The following is a 20,117-nucleotide window of genomic DNA, read 5'->3' as shown; positions in this document are numbered from 1 at the left end:
AACAAAGTCTACAGATGTTTGAATTAGAATATGTGTCAATGAAAACTGTTGACTTTTGTGAATGGGGATCATCTAAAACCAACGGTGTTCTAAGGAACTTGTAGATTGAATTTTGCAGATTTCATTGCATAACATTTATATTCATTAATCCATAATTTGACCAACCAATCAACCCTTTTATTATACTATGAAAACAACATATGAGAAGTGATAACTATTTGTTTTGTGTATAACTAACCTGACAATCAGACTGCTATATACCAAATTCTACGAAATATATCACTTTCTAGTGCATCATTAGACAAGTAGACAACACACTCATACCATAGACTTGGACCGTTCAACGACTAGCTTTAACGGTGCCTAATAAAACCATAACTCTCCCATTAATTTCTCACATGTAATTGTCAATGCAAAAGTGTATAGGGCAACATGGTTTAACCAGATGATCAAGAGTATGGAATCATGACACATAACAAAACGGAAGAATAGAACATTAAAGCAAACCACAAAAATAATAATCATTGAAACAGACTTGAGTTGCGTTGTCGATTTTATTCAAGCCACCAAACGCGGAAAATGTAACTTAACAACATATCCATTTAGGAGAACTATCACGGATTTATGCTTTTTCAAGCTTTGTTCGAAAACTGAGTACCAAATGATAAATGTAATCCATTTCGCGATTTATGCAGAGAAGCAGCGTTGACCACAAGAAGAAGAGGAAAAAAGAATGCTTATGGGAGTGTGCGCTGGTATAGTGGTAGAGCTCCCAAGGCCTCTCGTTCCTTACTTTCCCTCTCAACCTGCAAAGCACAACAAGAAGTCAGTGATGATAATAAAGACGATGGTCTATCCTTACAGAAAAGTTATGCATCTTAAAGTTTTAATCATTGTTTCCAGCGGTCTGCAACATATTGATGTCAAACGAGCATGCATGTCAAGTCATAGTTTAAGGAGGAATAGAAGATGCTCAAACGACACTAAATTGCTGTTTGATTACTCCTACCCCAGAGGCAGATAATGATTTAGAGATAATTTCATCAAAAAGAGACTTACAAGGGCCAGCATATCCTGAAGATAACCACGGAATGGGGTCTGCATCGCCTGTATGTGATGTAAGAAGCATCAAATAAGAAAGTTAGAAAAAGAAAATCAAAAAGAATGCCTTACAGATACCCTTTTTTGTAGCTTAATACATTGTAAACCAAAGCCACTGTCTTAAACCATACAGTAATACAATAGTATAAATGCAAAACACCACATTAAGAAAGTAAAAAAAATGTAACAAGGAAACAACCTTTCTATCAATCCCAAAATTCAAATAAACTCTAGCAAGTATCAAAAGCAGAGTAAACAAACACAGTAACGCGAGAGTGAAGCATAGAATATGCATAAACTAGTTTACAAACATCTAAGCTCCAAAGTAATATATTCAGGATGATCAAGGTTCAAAAAAACTTTCAACATGAACTCTCCAAACACTATCAGAAGACAAAACTGAATCCAAAACTCAATGCGACGCTTGTAGCCTAACATTGAATCAATATTTAAGCTCAATTTCCTGAGTTACCTAACATTCAAATCCAATCCTCTAACAACATCAGAGAAACCAAAAAAAAAAAAAAAAGAGACAATGAAGAATAACAATACCTGAAGATCCTTGGGGAGGTACTCGTGCTTCACGGAGAGGTCCATGGCACGCTTGAGACGCTGATTACGAGCATCGACGACTTCCCTGGGCAATCTGTTCATAGCCTCTTTGATGTCCATGCTGTAATACTGATCGTACAGATCATCGTACCTAAGACCTAAAATCATTCCATACCATAATAACAAAAGACAATCAAAAGCAGATTTAGATTCAATCCTGAACTAGCCTCCTCATTTGAAAAACAACAAATTCAGATTCAGAAATTAGGGTTATCGATCGAAAGAGAGAGGGAGATCTAACCGTATCTGCGGAGACGAGTAGATATGGCTTTCATATGCATACGAGCGAGGAAGTTCTTCTTTGGATCGATGAACGCTTTCAAAAACGACGACATTTTTTTTCTCAATCTCTCCGATTGGGAAATTTCAGGTTTCTCTTGTTGTTGTGTGGTGAGGCTAATCGAAAAGAGACGAAGCTGCTGGGAGAAAGAGAGACTGGGGCAAATTTACAACGCTGATGAAACGACGTTGTGTTGATTTGGGGCTTTTATTGGGCCTCAAGTGGCCCAGTTACGCTTATTAAAATTGCTTATTTTTCTGGGGCTGCGTATTTTATATTTTGTTGTGAAGTATTGTGATTTCTTATTTCTGATTGTTCAACGAAGCACCAGTGGTCTAGTGGTAGAATAGTACCCTGCCACGGTACAGACCCGGGTTCGATTCCCGGCTGGTGCACATTTTTGTCTTTTTAACTTTTTTTTTTTTTTCAACTTGCCTTTCAATATCTTTGGCTCTTGCGGCACTCTTTGGACCAATCTCTAGACAGTTGATTCAGGTTTCTTTTTTATATATAATAAAGTTGATTCAGGTTTGGTAGTGATGTTACCGGCCGAGGTTGTTTGCAAACCAAGTTTAGTTTGGGTTTAATAGTGTAATCTGAGATTACTAATCTCCATGACTCCATCCGATGAATTTAAGACTTGGGCTAAATTTAATTAAAAATCATTGTAACTCATTTGAATGTGTATGTATAGAGTGATACATAAAGCTAGTTGTATGTATAAATCGTAATTAAATAAACCCTAAAAAATGATAGTAGTTGTGTGAAAAAGGGAGTTTAATTTAATACATGGAATCAAGTGTACTGTGAGATGATAATCTAGTTATATAGATATGTTATAATCAAGTATATATATAATTGTAACTTTATTCTAAACGAATTGGATTGCGGCTAACATTTTTACTCTAAACGAATGATAGTATTTCAAGATTTAACTTAAAACACCATTGAGAGTTTGGAAGGCATGTTTTTGTCTTCTTATGATTAACTATCTCATAGTATCATCTCAAGTTGCAAATATAATATAAACGTTATGATCTGGTATTGCACAAAAATATCGCAAATCATGTTCCCACTTTCTTGACAAAGCATTCCAAAAGTTTAAATAGTCTCTTGTCCTTCTCTAAACAACATTTAACTAAGGTTAGGTTGAAGAGATTTATCATGCATGCAGGTACTCGGTTTAGTTTGAGATTTTTATTTTGTTTGATGGGATTTTAGATCACGACCCATATCCTAATTGCTATTTTTTTAACAATGAAGTAGTCGTCGGGAAAATACGAAGCAGATAATGCAAAGATAATTTTTATTTATTTCCTGCTTACATCATCCATTATCGTAAAATATGAGTTCTAAAGTTTACTAGCTTCTTGATGAGTTCATTATGTTTAATAATGCCAACTATAAATTTTAAAAGCTTACATTTATCAATTTTTGTTTCTAAAGACAGCAATAATTCCAGCTAGAGTAACTACCCGTTCTAAAAATCGTATAAAACAGTTATAGCTTAATTAATTAACAAATTACATAAGATTATGGTATCACGGATGGTGTATAAAACAGTTATAGCTTAATTAATTGACAAATTACATAAGATTATGGTATCACGGATGCTATCACGGTGGTGTTAGAGAACGCTCTCAAGTTTTAGAACATATGGATTGAAAAATTTTAAATGTCCTTAACTAGAACTGATTTTTTTATATGCTATTCGCTAATTATGCTAAACTGCTTTCACAACACATGGTTTTGGTATCACAAAAGCAAATTATTCAGTAATTGTATGATAATACTTATTCTTAATTAAGTAATTAACCTCACATTTGCCTTCGGCTTAATTGGCCCTTTTCAGCCGTCTATGTTTTCTTTGTTAAACGGGAATTCACATTTAAATATAAATTTTGTACGACCTCAGACAAATTATTGTCTTATTATATTGATATAGATAGAAGTTATATTTATATAAGATTTGGTTCTTTTACTTTTACACAATATTCCAATTCCTAATTGTTTGATAGTGAGGTTCATATAAATATTACATTGAAAAAGTATAATAAAAAATATGTGTGCTGATGCAAATTGGCATAATTTATTGATATAAACAACACTTTATAGATCATTAAGAAATGGAACTATATCAACACTTAAGTTGTTTTTGTTTAGAATGATTGTGGACTTTGATTTGATTATTAGTTCTTTACAAACAAAGAGAAAAAAAAAAAAACAGATATTTTGGATATAATGTTTTAGGTTCTCAAAGATGGGAATATCCCATCAGTCTAAATGCTGGGAAACAAACTAATTTGTAAGAAAAGAAAATATATATTCCAACTTTGATTCCTTCTTATCCCACTCTTCCTTGATTAAATCTCTTAAAGCTACAAAATATAATTTATACCATTTTTTTGGACCAATGTTTAAAAACTATCAAAATATATTTAAAAATATCACTACCAAGAATTTGGGAGACCAATGAAGATAAACATTTTTCCCTTCAAATAAAGTTAATGATGGTTAGCAATTTGTATCTTATATCTTTAAAACAAAAACATATGGTGATTGTATTTTACAAACAATGAAACAATGCCAAAATTTATGGTATTTTTTCAATCCCCACAAATATGATCTAGTTTCGACATCTCAAGACTCAAAAGGTCTTTAGTTTGTTAAAGTAAGAAGAAACAATACTTGAGTTGAGTGTCTATAACATGTTGATACAGTGTGGCAAAGTTCTCTGAACTTGTGATATAGAATGTGTAAATTTATGGACAATGAACACTAATCTACGTACTGAAGAACAAGGAGCTCTAAGTTTGTGACTACTAGTCTACTACGTAGTATACTTTGTTATTATTAAGGCGAAATTTGGTGTTTGTTTACAAATTTCCTTTGCTATCCTCAAAGCTTCCAAGACATACAATATGTATAGAGAACCAATGACTTAGTCGCATATATGTTCATATATTTATGTAATACGTACATATAATCTTTTTTTTGATAAAGATAATACACATAATCTCATAGCCAATTGTTAGAGGAAAACATAAAAATAGCCGTGTAAGAAAAGTTACCGTATATAACATTGACATAATTCTAAAAAATTGGTGATAGACCTAACCATGGTTCATATACAATTGAGAACATTGAGAAAAGTTTTTTTAGCATTTACCATTTCAATTTTCTTGTCAAAATCACAATCGATACAAGAAATTGTAGTATCTTTTGCCAGGTGTTCTTAACTCATAATGTAAGTTACAACGGACCGTAACTTTCAAGTGATTCGAGATCAGAAAAGATCCTTCTCAAAAAAGCTTTGATAAATCAACGTTCATAAATTATTCAATTTCGAACACATAAGTTAACCTTACTTTCTTTTGGCTCTTCGGTTTCACTCCTAGCCAAAAGAATCCCTCTAATAATGTAATTGATGATTGTGATTTGTGACAAAAATAATAATATATAGTACGATAGTAGTAAATATTGTGAACTTCTAAATTAATTCTAGATGAGCTAAACAAAAATATCGATTAGCCTTTATAGTCTATATTTGTTCAAAAAAAAAAAAAAGTCTTTACAGTCTAGATAGTTTTTAATTGGGACGAATTTGTAAAAAAAAAACGTTTTTCTCTCCCAGACACAACTATCGAGAACATCCCCCAAACCTCTCCTTCCGACGCCGGTGAAGCTTTTGCTCGCCGGCGTCGGGATCCAATCGGCCCTTCACCTGCTCAGTTCTTCTCTGGCCTCCTTTATTTGCTTTATTTCAAGGTTTTTCTTCAATTTTCCCATTTTTAAAACTTTATCAAACCCTAATAAAAATTACCCCCGATCCAAGCCTTGACCATCGCTTGCCCCCGCCGTGCTACCGCTCACCAAAGAGTCTCTCTTCGCAATTCTCGGGAAACCAATTGATTCATCCCTCTCTACGGCAATCCATCGTGAGTCTAGGATTTTTCCCAATGGACCTAGATCTCATCGTCAATCTAAACCGAAGGAACCAGTTGTTTCCACCGCTCTGTCACTCACCGGAGATGCTTCCTTCTCTGTTTCTTCCGGGCAACTGCCTCAGTCTCTGCTCATCTTTGCAATCGGTCCAAAATCTAGGATTCTCCCCAGTGGACTTAGATATCAATGACGACCCCTGCTGCGGCCAACATGTTAACCCGCTGAACTCTCACTCACAGGAGAACACCCCTGCACTGCAGCTATCTCCGCTAAACTCGGGCGGCCGACAGAACCAACTCCCGTGGTGTTTCTCTCTGGGGAACCTAGGGTTTTCCCTTGTGGACTTAGGTTCCAAGATAGGCCCATTAGCCCAAAAACGACCCAAATTATTATGCTCTGCTCGAGATGGGAAAATTAATAAGTCGAGGTCTTCTGTATCACTATCCATGTCGTACCAGTGTCAAGCTATGTCTGTTTACCCTCTACTCAGTGGCCGAAGACTCCATTGGAGAAAGGTATAATAACATTGTTGCTCTGGCTGTTCATGCATTGTGATCGGAACCTGGCTTTAGTTGATTCTAGGGGATTGAATTTGGTCCTTAAATCGCGTATATGGTCTTTGCTCTTTGAGTGTTTCTAGCAAGATTGGTTTGTTGTTTCTTGAATGCCTTATGTTCATTAACGGCTACCAATCAAGCTGGTCATCTGATGGCGTCAAACATTGTCTCCCAACCACCTCATTCACATGGATTCAAGCTATATCTCATATCTTTCCTCAGGATGATCCAAACCCTATGCTTTGGTTGTTAAAGCAACTCCTATCTGACTACAACAACATAGTCACCCGATTCTTTGCTGTGCTGTTACTGCGGACACCTTTCATCCCGGTAAACACCAACACACTGAATCTTTGCTCAACGTCAAAGTGTCTAATGACCATGACCACTAATCCATCCTTTGAAGCTCTCGAGGATTGCCTCTCGAGTTTCCATGATCTCACATGTGCCCTTAAGCTCCCAAGCTTCTGGTCTCACAGTTCTCTTGGATCCAAAATCGTTGAACTCTTTTATTTTCTTTGGCATTGGGGATTGCCCTGTTTACTGTTCTATCTCAACCTTTAGCAATTTGCTTCCTTCTCTGTACTGGCACTGGTTTGCATACTAAATGAATGAAGGCAATTGTTTGACAAAAAAAAAAAGAAAAAACAGTCTAGATAGTTCTTTTGTATTCTCTCAGCACCTCCTCAAAAGGTTTGTCTTGGCTCAGTTTTTTTTTTTTTGTCTCTCTAGAATTTTGAGGAATTTCTCCTCAATTAGATCTCAACTATTTTCAAAATTGTCAAACTAGTGTATGTATCCACACAAAAACTGTTGCAAGAGAGACGTTTCAAATGACCATAACTTATACTATAGCTTAGTAGTTTGTATACCAATGTTGTTGTTTGATCCAAAAAAAAAAGTATACCAATGTTGTTACTGTATATATTACAATCGAATTCAGATTCATACATTGCATATTTATAGACAAAACAAAACTAGATTGGGGAGTTTAGATTGTTGACATTCGTGTGTTTGTTTGTATTAAGATTATTACAAAGTTACCATACACGGTGTATGATACACCCATAACGTACTATCCATATACAATTCAGTCACCATTGGAGTAAGTTGAATATGACTCAACAGTTAGCACTTAGCACCTAGTAACAGATTTGAAAACATATACTGTAATGTAAAAGGTTATAAAAATATAAGCGAAATTAAAAGTGTTCAAAATATATTATTATACTGGAAAGCATGTATATATTATTACACACACAAATGGAACTTGTCGAATGAGTCCCGTCTTCTAGAAGACACATCTCCAATATACATTCTCATTCAACCTTTCTGTTTTTTAATCTAGTATTATCTAGTTTTTGACACAAAAAAAAATGAAAATAAAAAATCTAGTAGTATGTCCTAACCCTTGCAGATAATTCTGTATAAGTTATACAATCATCTATAATATATATAACTCCACTTGAAATTAAATTTCTGTTAAACATTTTTTCATATAAATTTTAGTAATATTTTGTTTTCTGTGCAAAATAACTATTTATATAATATGTAAACAACTGCGGTTGAGAACGATAGAAACAGAGCAAAACCAAGGCGTCGCAAAGAAAAAAAAATAATCTGTAAACAACTTTTTGAAAACAGGTTGCTATATTTTAATAACAGAATTCTGTAGTATATATAGATATATATAGGGATCCTTTGACATCACAATCATGTATCGTGTATATTATATATGTCTTACTAACGTGAAAGATTAGCATAAGATCTCAGAATGTTTATTCAACGAGTCCAAAATGAACTAATTTAAGATGTAACTGATATATATATATATATACAAGAACATAATCATAACATATCTTTTCCCACAAACTTATACGTGACAGCTTTTCACAGCGTTGAGTCAATTTAATTAACCACACAAATTTATTTGACTCTCATATAAATTATATATCACTACAAAAATATGCAGTCTGCCTCGGTTCTACTATTTTTTAATTAACGTATGAAAAACGACTTAAATAGTATAAGCGAATTTCGTGTAATCTTGTTCATGCATGTTGTATATTAAAAATATGTGTAGCCAGCTACGATTCAGATACGCACACACATACAATCTTGAGAAAAAAAATGAGTACGATATCCATGGATTTTTTATGAATTGGTTATAGACTTATAGTAAAACATAAATAATTCAAGATAACTAAATAGCTACAAAGAAGAATCCACCAATGGGCGAAATAACCCACTTGATAACAAATGACGACATTCTTTCAACATTAGTTATTAGTATTACTAGATCGGGAGAATTGGTAAGAGAGTTCACTCTTGTTTTTTTTTTTTTTTGTGTATCAATTTCTGATCCCATTCTATTTATACAGCTGGCCTAAGAGGTATTTAAGACTACCTTCTTCTTTTTTTTCAATAATGAATTTTACCTTATTTCTATCTCAAAATATGATGGATATGTGTGGTTACCATTTAATTACAAGAACTATATATATATTAATATATACAAGAATAATATTTGATCTATACATTACATACTAACAAACTACAAAATATTATGTACGACTGTGGACAATTTTGGGGTGATGGTATTACGGGCGTCGTCTTTAAAATTGTCAAAGGCCGATTTCTTAAATTATAACCCAGTATCTTAATGCCTAATTTTATTTTCTGTTTTTGAAAATATATATAACCATGATCAGAAGTTTCAAGCCTATAATTTTTTATTTTATTTTTGTAAACCAAAAAGTGTATAACCACCAGTATAAGAAGTTTCATGACTCCTAAGAATGACCTAATCACTATTCGGGAATATTCAGAAAGTTGTACGAACCTATCTACTAAACAACAACAATGTCAATAAATGCATGCATGATTGATGATTGCGTAGTTTGCACATTTTACAATTTCTTTCCGTCAGGGTACTAACAACAAAGAATAAACTGTTTAGTGTTCACCTCATCTCAAGGATCTGGTCCACATTGCTGCCACCATGTGACCCTTGCTCCAGAATATTCCCGGCCTCACAAAATCCCTCTTGGAAAAAAATGCGGAATATTCTACAAAACCATCATTTATTTTTACTACTTTTTTTTTATTTTGTATTTCAACTCTTTTAAGATATGATCCGTTCAACATTTCATGTGAGCGATCAAGAAAGAACATCTATTTAAAACTGGAAAGTGATATTTTTAAAAATTAAACCATGCATGTGCCAATATATACATATATATGGTTTGATAAACATCTTGAATATCGAAAATGTGATCTATTCCTGTTGCCGCATTTGCCAATCATTCATAGTAGTTCATACCAAACTTAAGTATTTATTATACCATACAAAAAGTAACCGATAAAGAAAAAATAAAATCTTAATACCGACACTATGAAATTGATACAATTGCATAGATATACGTGATTTGTAATTTCAGAAAATGCAATTTTAGATTACAGTAATGTAACTTCTAACTTTGAGCTAATTACCCGACTAATATGAAGTTTGGTGGCATGAAGGACAAAGGAGATCAACCCATGTAAGTAGTACTAGTTGGGGATAAGTGCGTTTAGGACAAGAAAAACACGTGTATGGCTATCTTCCACGTAAGATGTCTTTGTCCCTGTCTGATTATTGGCACGTGGGTCCTATTCTCCCAGATCATGACGATTTTAGCGACTTGCGCAAACTGCTTTTCATGATTATTAATTATTACACTTTTTCCTTTATATACAAATTAATTATTACACTTTTCTTCTTCTTTTTTTGAGTCGCGTGAAATAATTCAGATAAATTGGGATGCATTCTGCACTAGTTTTACGGAGAAAGTTTCAAATACCGTGGACGTTATTAGTTACAATTTAATCCACACCAAAATAACGTTTATGTCAAGGAACATAAACTTATTTTGCGATTGTCAAAAAAAAAACTTATTTTGCTTTGACAAAAAACAAAAACACCGTGTAACCGTTGCAAAAAGAAAAAAAAATTGACTAACGTATTTCTTATAGATGTATGCCGTCCTTGAGCTATTCATGTTGTAGTTGTAAACACATGAAAAATGAAAATTAAAGCTCCAAAATACTTGCCTTATTATGATAATGACAATGGAAAAAGTTGTTTTCTTACTATTTTAAAAGCAAACCGTACCACTAGACCAAATGAGAATTAAAACGTAAGTATTTAGTGGCCTAAAACACAAATTTCGTTATGCAAAGCCGGCTCTAATTATTTCGTTAATCTAACTCCACACGCGTTTTATCTAGTTTTTTAGATAATCTTATTTCAAATTAAGAAATTAAGAAAATAGCTTACAGATAAATCTAGTTGTTTTTTTTAGGTAGATATAAACAAATCTAATTGTTATAAATGGATAATAGTGTGTGTAGTAATCTAATCTAATTTAGCAGAAAAACAAAAAATTTAGTGTAACAATTATATTCGAATAGAGTATATCCGAATCTGTGGTCCGAAGTTGTCGTGATTGGCTATGCTGACATAAGAAATAGCTGTCTTTTTTAGCCATCAGATCCGACTCAGTTCCCAATCATATACTCACACGTCATCTTTGTCCAAACTCAAAAACAGAGCATCAAAGCAATCAATTTGTTCGCGGCGCCTTGTATCTGTTTTCTCTCCCACCTCCAAGGCGGGTCCCTAATCCCAACTTATCCGAGTCATATACTTTAGCCTCTCTCTCTGACTCTGACTCTGACTCTGACTATATATATACCCTTCTTCTTTATTCCTATTTTTCTTCATCCCAACAACAAGAATTAAAAGAAAACAAGAAACATATCTCATCTCTCTCTTTCTCTCCTTTCAAGAAAAGAAATGGATAGGCAAAATTCTGATGATATCATGAAATTTCTCGACGGCATGGCTAGCTCCGACGATGTTTTATTTGGTTTCCTCGACGAAGGTAACCAGTCACCGGAGGATTATAACTTTGCAGCCGGCGACGAATTAGAAGCTGATAACGACGCCACCGATTGTAACTCTGAAGAGAACGTGAAATTTTGGCAAGAACAAGAACAACTTCTCCAGGTAACTTTTTTAATATTATTAGTAATATATAAACTCTTTCTTTGATTAAAGGTTCTTTTTTTGTGGGGTCTCATTAATTAATTATGTTTTTTTGGACCAAATCTGAAATGTGTAGGCGACACTGTATAGGACAAGTTCAATTGAGACAAAGATCAGACAAGCAACCAAGGAAGCGTTGAAACTAGTTAGATCAAAGGGTTTGGTATGTGTCTGTCCGAGACCGGTGACCGACGGTTGCCGTAGCTGTTTGCGCAGCGAAGTATCTCGCCGTCTCCAAGACGCCGGCTATGATTGCGTCATTTCCAAATCCAAGTGGAGAAGCTCTCATGAGATCCCTGCTGGTAACCTATTTTTACTCGAATCTTTTAATTCCTAGTATTCTGTTTTCCTAATTTAGAAGAAGATACTATGTGATTTTTTAGATTAAAAACTGTTTTAAAAGATTTTGTTCGAATTTGGATTTGTTTTTTTTGAAACTTTCGCCCATCTTTATCACACCATTAATATATAAACCACGTCAACGGAATTATCTAGATATCCTAAAAAAATAAATATGTTGAACATCTTCCGCCTTGAAGTAAGTTGTCATTAATTAAAAATACTTTGGACTAACCATGACGTTTATTTTTTCTAAAACATTAATTAGGTGAGCATGAATTTTTGGAGATCGTGGACAAATCTAAGAAAGGCGAGATCCGGGTGGTGATCGAGCTATGTTTTAGGGCGGAGTTCGAGATGGCGAGAGGTAGCGAAGAGTACAAGAGACTCATCGGAATGTTACCGGAAGTGTACGTCGGGAAAACGGAGAGGTTAAAGTCATTGATAAAGATATTGTGCATGGCGGCGAAGAAATGTATGAAAGACAAGAAGATGCACTTGGGTCCTTGGAGAAAACACAAGTACATGCAAGCCAAATGGCTCGGAACGTGCGAGAGAAAATCTGTGTCGCCGGTTTCGGAGATGGAGGAGGATAGGTTTCCTGAGGCAAAGCAGAGGGTATCTATGTTGTATTATGGTCTTCTTGGTGCTGGAATGGGCCGTCCGGCCGCTGTAGCGGTCGTTTAATTATATATATAGACAAAGTTAGGGGGGGAAATAAAGTGAAATGAGTTTCACTTGAGAGATTTTGAGTGAAAACGGTCTAATCGATGATTTTTGTCGTGTGTGCAACTTTTTTTTGACTTCAAACAGGGCAACTTTTTTTTGATAAATTAAATATTTTAATGTTTGTATATTCGAAGGGGTTAAAAAAGTGGAGTAGGAGACGATTTCCTCATGTGATTTTTGTTTGAAGTCAACACGGTTTTGCAAGAAAACACTTAACCCTTTTTTATTTGGCAAATGAACAAAACGTGAATAAATCACATGAAAACCAGTATTGACTAGTAGGCCAGAGAGTTATGTACTGAAGTTCAATAGTCATCATCTTATTCTTTAGTACGCGCTTCTCTGTTTGGATTAATGTTTTCTAAATTTAATCATGTTATCCGTGACTCTTTTGGAGTTCTACACAAAAGCTTATGAAAGAAATTAATCTGTTAATTCTATGTAGCGTAATATAATTGAGTAGACGTGCAAGTATCACCTTTTTTCGTTCGGCAGAGCATTAGGAATCTGAAATTAAGAATTCCTTCCAAAGCGAAACTATGGCCTATGCATGGGATGTTGCCCCTGTCCACATGTACTATATTACGACCACGTCGTTTACATGGTGGTACATAATTTTTCTTCAACGTAACGCACTGAATTAATTATCTTGCGGCTTTTAAATTCCCCCGGTTCAAATCAAATCATATCATTTCGTTTCCAGCGTCGATGCAAATCCAGCCCGGAGCTAAGTGATCCTTAGTTTACCCGGTTCTAACCTCTATAACTCTATATTTTGTTGAATGCCTCAGTTATTTTATAGTAGTTGATTGATTTTAGTTACGTTCTTGTGTATAAAATATCTTAATCGTTCACTAAGAATTAATTCGTTTTTAACATACAGAAAATTAAGATTTGATAGAATATGAAGAACTTTTGCATGATGAATGGCATTATTAGCATGATCATGATGATTAAACACAAAAACAAGGACAAATACGAGACGGGATAAATAGAAAAGCTTACAATAAACATAATAAAAGGCACATTAATATGAAAACTCGACTCTGGCGAAAGTAATACCCTGACAAATTCTAAACCATGGAACTTATCATAATCACGAGAATCAAGCCTAGAGAAACCACCCCCGGACCAACGGAACCGGCCGAATTGTGAGCTGCCGCAGCAGGACCTGAAGCCGGAGCAGGAGCTCCTGAAGACGGATCCACTCCCGGAGAAGGTGCCGGCGACGACAAAGCCTGATGGACCAGAGAGGTTGAGGGTGACGGGGAAGGAGAGGGATGACGAGGAGTGTGTCTGTGGTGGTCCGTGGACATGACCGTTAAGGCTAGCTTCTGACCTTTGAGACAGTTTCCGATGTCGCCGCTGATGAAAAAGAATGGGCCTGAGCGTCTAAGTTGGAAAAGAGAGTCACCGTCTGAGAGGGAAGCCAAGGGGTCAGTCGTGTTGCATGTGTTGTACTCTTGTTCACTCACTTGCAGCACTGAATCTTCTCCCTTCACGTACTTAAAAACTTGCGAAAGCAACAATCATATTTTGAGACATTGTGTACACATAGATCGAATAGAGGAGAGAGACTTACAAAGAGTGTCGTTGACTTGAAACCGGTGTCTGTGAGACCACTCAATATAATCCTCGGAAGGAGAAAGGACCCAACCATCTGTCTCACCAACATAGAACTTGTGCCCATTTGATAACTCTATAGTAAACCCCAAACCCATCAACATCACAATCATAAAGTAAACATCAAACATTTTGACTAACACCATCTATCTCTCTCCGACCCACAAACTTTAACTTAGAGCTAACTTGTTAATTTGGTGTGTGTTATGGGTCCCTTGTATGGATGTGTATTTATGGTGAAAGTAGTGGGCAAGAGATAGCCGTTGGCTGTGCATCGATACATATGTAGAGAAAATGCCAATTAAGGAGAAGCGTTAATTTCGTGCTCGTCTCTTTTCTTTCATCTTAATTCTTAACTTTGACAATGTCATCAACCCATATAAATCAATCTCTATTATGAATTATACACGTTTCGACATGCAATAGGCGTAACGGCTATCTTTCGTTCAACTTCTCTTCCTCCAATACATATACAGACAACCATATATTTCGTCAGGTAATCACGCCATCATTCATATCAAGTACACAAATTAAAATCAATTTCCTTAATTCAAACTTGTATAACGTATAGTCTTGCATGTTTCATACTATTGGGTCAGTAACTTGAAAAAAAAAAAAAATTGTTTTGAAAATTTGAGTTATATATAAAAAAAGTTACATTTCAAATATTTATTATTGTAAAGATTTCTGTAGGTAGATTCGGATAAAATTCGGATATCCAAAAATGTTTAATTTCAAAGGAAGAAAATTGTTTGACTGAGCTATTATAGTAACTCTTTTTGGCTGGAAGAAGAAATTCATCTCTCCTATTTGACGACTGTCAATATCGACGATTGTAGTATACTTTTAGAAAATTTCTGAAATTCGAATATGTACGTTAATATAGAAGAAAATTGTGACACATATTCATCGCTCTTTTTTTTTTTTTTAATGATTATACTTTTTTTTCTTTTTTCTTTAGCTATTATATTTACATTTATGGAAACGAATAGATCTATATATACTACCAAAATGTTCAAATTGTAATAATCAAATTTATATTAGGTTTAATAAGTATAAGGAATCTTAAATAAAAGATTCTTTTTTTGTTAAAAGGAAAAAATCCTAAAAGATTTTTGCAAGTCTTTCACAAAAATTAGTAAACCTTACCGTAAACCAAAAATATGGAAATAATCATATTATCCGAAACTTAACAATTTATTGCGATTTTGTAAAAACACCAAATTAAAGGGAAAAATTTTAATGTTGAAAAACCGAAACTTTACTTCTTAACACTCTTTTCATTGAATGTATTCGTCGATACGATATCCAATTTTTATGGTAATAAGAAAGTATTATTATGTGTATATATAAAGGTGAGAAAATAGTAGCAGCAGGGGTAAAAGTGAAAAGGTAATAAAAACCAGAGAAAGAGAAATCACACACACGTACCAGGTTTAGGAGAAAACCGAATTGGTGAGCGGAGGCGAGGGAGAGTACTATAGAGACCAGCCCATGTGTACGCGCTTCTTCTCTCAACAATAAATTGCTTTTATCCACTTAGGTCACAGAGAGAGAGAGAGAGAGAGAGTTGAATCTTCCTGCATCGATCGGTATGGAGAAGGATAAGAAGAAGAATAAGAAGATGGAGTGGTTTTGGCCGGAGAAGAACAACGGTGGAGTTATTTTGGAGACGGAGGATGTGGCGGCTGAACATTTATCTAGAGAAGGGACAATGAGTCATTACAGTTTCAGCAAAGGTCTTCTTCCGCCGCTTGGAGTCGGAGCCGCCGGTCGTTCTAGCCCTCACATTAAGCTTCGTTGCTTCATCGTCTCTCCCTTCGATCCTCGTTACAGGTACTACGTACTCTGATTCTGTATCTTCCTTTACTTTTGTGTAATTTGAGATGAATCGTTGATGCAATGTCTCGCGTGGAACCGATTTTTTAAGCTTCTCTTCTTATGAGATTTATGGAGAATTTTAGAAAATTACAAAATCTCAATTTGGGATTTTTGATGAATCTAAACTGTTCGATGAATTGCTTCGTGTTGGTGAAGAGACATGATTTTTTCATAGTTTTGTTTAGCTATGATAGTGTATCACTGTGACTGATGATGATGAGTTTGCACAATGTTGTTGCAGAGCGTGGGATTGGTTTCTAGTGGTTTTGGTGCTATACACAGCATGGGCTTCACCTTTTGAGTTTGGGTTCATGCAAACACCAAGAGCACCTCTCAGTATTCTTGATAACATTGTCAACGGGTTTTTCGCTGTTGATATTGTTCTGTCATTCTTTGTTGCCTTCTTAGACAAGGCAACTTATCTCCTTGTCGATGATCCCAAGAGAATAGCTTGGAGATATGCCTCCACTTGGCTTATTTTTGACATCGTATCTACAGTTCCTTATGAACTTGTTGCCAGCTTATTGCATAAGACTATTCAAGGATATGGGATTTACAGTATGCTGCGTCTATGGCGTATCCGCAGGGTCAGTAAATGTTTTGCAAGGTGAGATTTTTGAATCTGTTTCGTCATCATCTGTTATTATTCATCAAGCTATTCTATTCTTTGTAATAGTATTTCTAAGTGCCCTGTATTGAACTTTTCAGATTGGAGAAAGATCCGAAATACAGCTACTTCTGGATTCGATGCACGAAAATTTACCTTGTTACTATCTCTGTACATGATCTTAGATTAAGCAACTATATTTTATTGCTGTCACTATAAGACATTGATGGTTGTATTGTAGGCTGCTCTCTTTGTGGTTCACTGTGGCGCCTGCTTCTTGTATTCTATTGCTGCACATTACCCAGATCCCACAATGACATTTATGGCACTTGCTGAGGAAAATTGGACAAAGAAAAATGTGCTTATCCGGTATGTTACATCAATGTATTGGTCCATAACAACTTTCTCAACAACGGGTTATGGTGATATACATGGTAACAATGCAAGCGAGAGGGCCTTCATTCTCTTCTACATGATATTTAATCTTGGATTGCTAGCTTATATAATTGGTAATATGACCAACTTGGTGGTTCATGCGACCAGTCGCACCGTTAACTATGTAAGTTCTTTTTATGGTTTGTTTAATTTCTCATTTCTCCTTTCATATGTTCAATTCAGAAACATTATCCAGAACTCACGAAATCTTTGTTTTGAACTAAGCCAACTAACTATTGTCTTATCCTCCTGCAAGAGTTGTTTTATACTGTTTAAATATTTCTTGTTGATTTTAAATTGTTTCAGAGAGATACTATCCAAACAGCCTCAGCATTTGCTCAGAGGAACAATCTTCCAGTGCGCTTGCAAGAACAGATGGTAGCTCATTTATCTTTGAGGTACAGAACTGATTCAGAAGGCCTACAGCAGAAAGATATTATTGATTCCCTCCCCAAGGCTATCCGTTCCAGCATATCACATTATCTGTTCTACGAAATTGTTGACAAGATCTACTTGTTCCGTGGAATATCCAATGATCTTCTATTCCAATTGGTATGTTTTTTCATTGACAAAGATTTTAGACTTGTCTACTTTCTTTTGATGAATCACCCGTTCAACCTTCTGATATTATGTAGGTCACTGAGATGAAGGCCGAGTATTTTCCTCCTAAAGAAGATGTGATTTTGCGAAATGAAGCACCAACTGACTTTTACATAATGGTCACAGGGGCTGTTGTAAGTATTTATTTTGGTTGTATCTGCGAAACAATTCTACTTCTCCTTTCATTTTTTTTTTCTTCCAAATAGTTGACAATCCTACTATATGACAGGACATCATTGCACGTGTGAATGGAGTGGATCAGGTAAAATCCGCATTGTGATTTAGCTTTCAAGACAGCTTTTAAGTTGTGATTTCCCTTGTAAGACAGCTTTTTAAAGTTGTGATTTGTGTATTCATTTCAGGTAGTTGGTGAAGCACGCACAGGTCAGGTTTTTGGTGAAGTAGGGGTCCTATGTTACAGGCCACAGTTGTTCACAGTTCGTACCAAGCGATTGAGTCAATTGCTTCGCCTGAACCGTACAGCATTCTTAAACCTTGTTCAAGCAAACGTTGGTGATGGAGCAATAATCATGAATAATCTTCTTCAGGTTGGTCCCAAAGCTATTTTTTTATAATCTATAGTGACTACAAAATTCTACTATTTTGTCTCATATGAATATGTTATGGTCTAATACAGCATCTGAAAGACTCAGAAGATCCAGTGATGAAAGACATTTTGGCTGATATAGAACTCATGTTGGCTCAAGGGAAAATGGATCTACCTCTTAGTTTATGTTTCGCAGCAGACAGAGGAGACGATTTACTGCTGCATCAGTTACTGAAACGAGGCTCAAACCCAAATGAAACAGATACGAACGGCCGAACCGCGCTGGTCAGTTCCAAATTCCTCTGTTTAAAGAAACTATCGCATCAATTTTCACTCTAAGAACAATCAAAGTCCTCACTCTTTATGTGTTTTGTGTGTGTGTATTTTTATCTCAGCACATAGCAGCATCAAAAGGAAACCAATATTGTGTTGCATTACTTCTCGAGAAAGGAGCAGATCCTAACATTAGAGGTATGATATAACGAAGGTTTTATGAGTCCATTTCGTATATATAATAATCTGGTAAATCGTCTAGTAATTGTATAAAACCTTTTGCAGATTCAGAAGGTAATGTACCATTATGGGAAGCAATCAGTGGGAGACATGAAGGAATTGCTAAACTCTTGTCAGAAAATGGCGCAACGCTAAGCCTTGACACAGTAGGGCATTTCTCTTGCTTAGCTGTTGGACAAAACAGCTTAGATACACTCAAAGACATTCTAAAATACGGTGGAGATATCTCACTCCCGGATGTCAACGGAACCACAGCTTTGCACAGAGCAGTCTCAGAAGGAAACGTGGAGATTGTGAAGTTCTTGTTAGAGCAAAGAGCTGACATGGACAAGCCAGATGTTTATGGTTGGACGGCTCGTGGTCTTGCTGAGCATCAAGGACATGAAGATATCAAAGCTTTGTTTCATAATCAAAGACCAGTGGAGAAGAATCAGAACGTTGTTTATGGCACACCAGAGGTTAAATCATTGATGAAACATTGCAGCGAGCCTGTAATGATTTACCACCGTTCAAGGGAAGCAATGCCGCCTCTGGACCGAGCTGTTTCTCAGAGAGGGAAGCCAAGTAATTTCAAGAACTCGCTGTTTGGTATCATGTCGGCTGCCAACACTGGTAAGACGCCTCTTACTTACTCTCTCCATCCTGAAATTAACTTAGGTTGCGGGTTTTTTCTGTTTTTTTTTGGGAAATAAAAACAGTACTGAATTTATTTATTTTCTATTGATTACAGGTGTAGAAGGTGGGTCATCTAACAGAACTGCGGCAATAAGTGAAGGAGCAGGTGTGGTTTATCCGGCGAGGGTGACGATCAGTGGTGAGGTTTCCTCCTCGGGTAAACTAGTAAAGCTACCGGATTCTCTTGAAGAGTTAATTGAAATTGGTGAGAAGAAGCTGGGATTCGTAGCCACAAAGATTCTGAGTAGAGAAGGAGCCGAAATCGACGACATCAGTATTATAAGAGACGGTGATTTTCTCCTTCTTCTGAATGTTTCTTGAGAAACACGCAAGTTAAAGAGGATTTGATTTTATACTTTTTAGCCATTATAATCGGGAATCATAACATAAACGCACAAAAGAACTAAAAGTAAAAGGATAAGTAGAAAGAATTCTCTCTGTCATCCAGCTTTTTATTTCTAACAAAACAAAAAGAAGTAACAAAAACTTCATATTTCAGCCCTAAAGGCAGAAATGAGAGAATTGTCTAGTAGTGTGATCTATCCTTTTTCTTTTTTCTTGTTGTTGTTGTTGTGTGGTAGATA

General features: G+C 35.4%; 4 protein-coding genes and 1 non-coding gene across 6 annotated transcripts; 3 read left to right on the top strand and 2 right to left on the bottom strand.

The window, feature by feature from the left end:
• On the bottom strand, positions 474-2,143 carry LOC104730026 (cytochrome b-c1 complex subunit 7-1-like). The gene is made up of 4 exons (XM_010449080.2): positions 1,955-2,143; positions 1,654-1,811; positions 1,060-1,107; positions 474-806 (listed from the first exon to the last, which is right to left on the bottom strand). The coding sequence occupies exons 1-4, from the start codon at positions 2,046-2,048 to the stop codon at positions 738-740; spliced, it is 369 nt and encodes a 122-aa protein (XP_010447382.1). The 5' UTR covers positions 2,049-2,143; the 3' UTR covers positions 474-737.
• On the top strand, positions 2,318-2,388 carry TRNAG-GCC. The gene has a single exon. It is a non-coding gene; the product is annotated as a tRNA-Gly (tRNA).
• On the top strand, positions 11,240-12,821 carry LOC104730025. Its single transcript, XM_010449079.1, has 3 exons — positions 11,240-11,545; positions 11,661-11,886; positions 12,192-12,821. Exons 1-3 carry the CDS (start codon positions 11,333-11,335, stop codon positions 12,608-12,610), a joined length of 858 nt encoding a protein of 285 aa, XP_010447381.1. The 5' UTR covers positions 11,240-11,332; the 3' UTR covers positions 12,611-12,821.
• LOC104730024 (early nodulin-like protein 2) lies at positions 13,553-14,534 on the bottom strand. 2 transcript variants are annotated; one of them, XM_010449078.2, is made up of 2 exons: positions 14,235-14,534; positions 13,553-14,069 (listed from the first exon to the last, which is right to left on the bottom strand). In XM_010449078.2, exons 1-2 carry the CDS (start codon positions 14,419-14,421, stop codon positions 13,726-13,728), a joined length of 531 nt encoding a protein of 176 aa, XP_010447380.1. In that variant the 5' UTR covers positions 14,422-14,534; the 3' UTR covers positions 13,553-13,725. The 2 variants fall into 2 exon arrangements, with proteins under 2 accessions (XP_010447380.1, XP_010447378.1); XM_010449076.2 differs by having other exon boundaries at positions 13,553-14,165; positions 14,235-14,529.
• Positions 15,683-20,055, top strand: LOC104730022 (probable potassium channel AKT5). The gene is made up of 12 exons (XM_010449074.2): positions 15,683-16,111; positions 16,398-16,763; positions 16,865-16,922; positions 17,005-17,322; positions 17,505-17,750; positions 17,834-17,932; positions 18,028-18,060; positions 18,161-18,346; positions 18,436-18,630; positions 18,741-18,816; positions 18,904-19,470; positions 19,589-20,055. The coding sequence occupies exons 1-12, from the start codon at positions 15,870-15,872 to the stop codon at positions 19,852-19,854; spliced, it is 2,652 nt and encodes an 883-aa protein (XP_010447376.1). The 5' UTR covers positions 15,683-15,869; the 3' UTR covers positions 19,855-20,055.

The sequence above is a fragment of the Camelina sativa genome, chromosome 12, assembly GCF_000633955.1.
Source record: "Camelina sativa cultivar DH55 chromosome 12, Cs, whole genome shotgun sequence".
Lineage (NCBI taxonomy): Eukaryota > Viridiplantae > Streptophyta > Magnoliopsida > Brassicales > Brassicaceae > Camelina > Camelina sativa.
The sequence above is the reverse complement of the archived record's forward strand: the minus strand, read 5'-3'. Positions and strand labels throughout refer to the sequence as shown.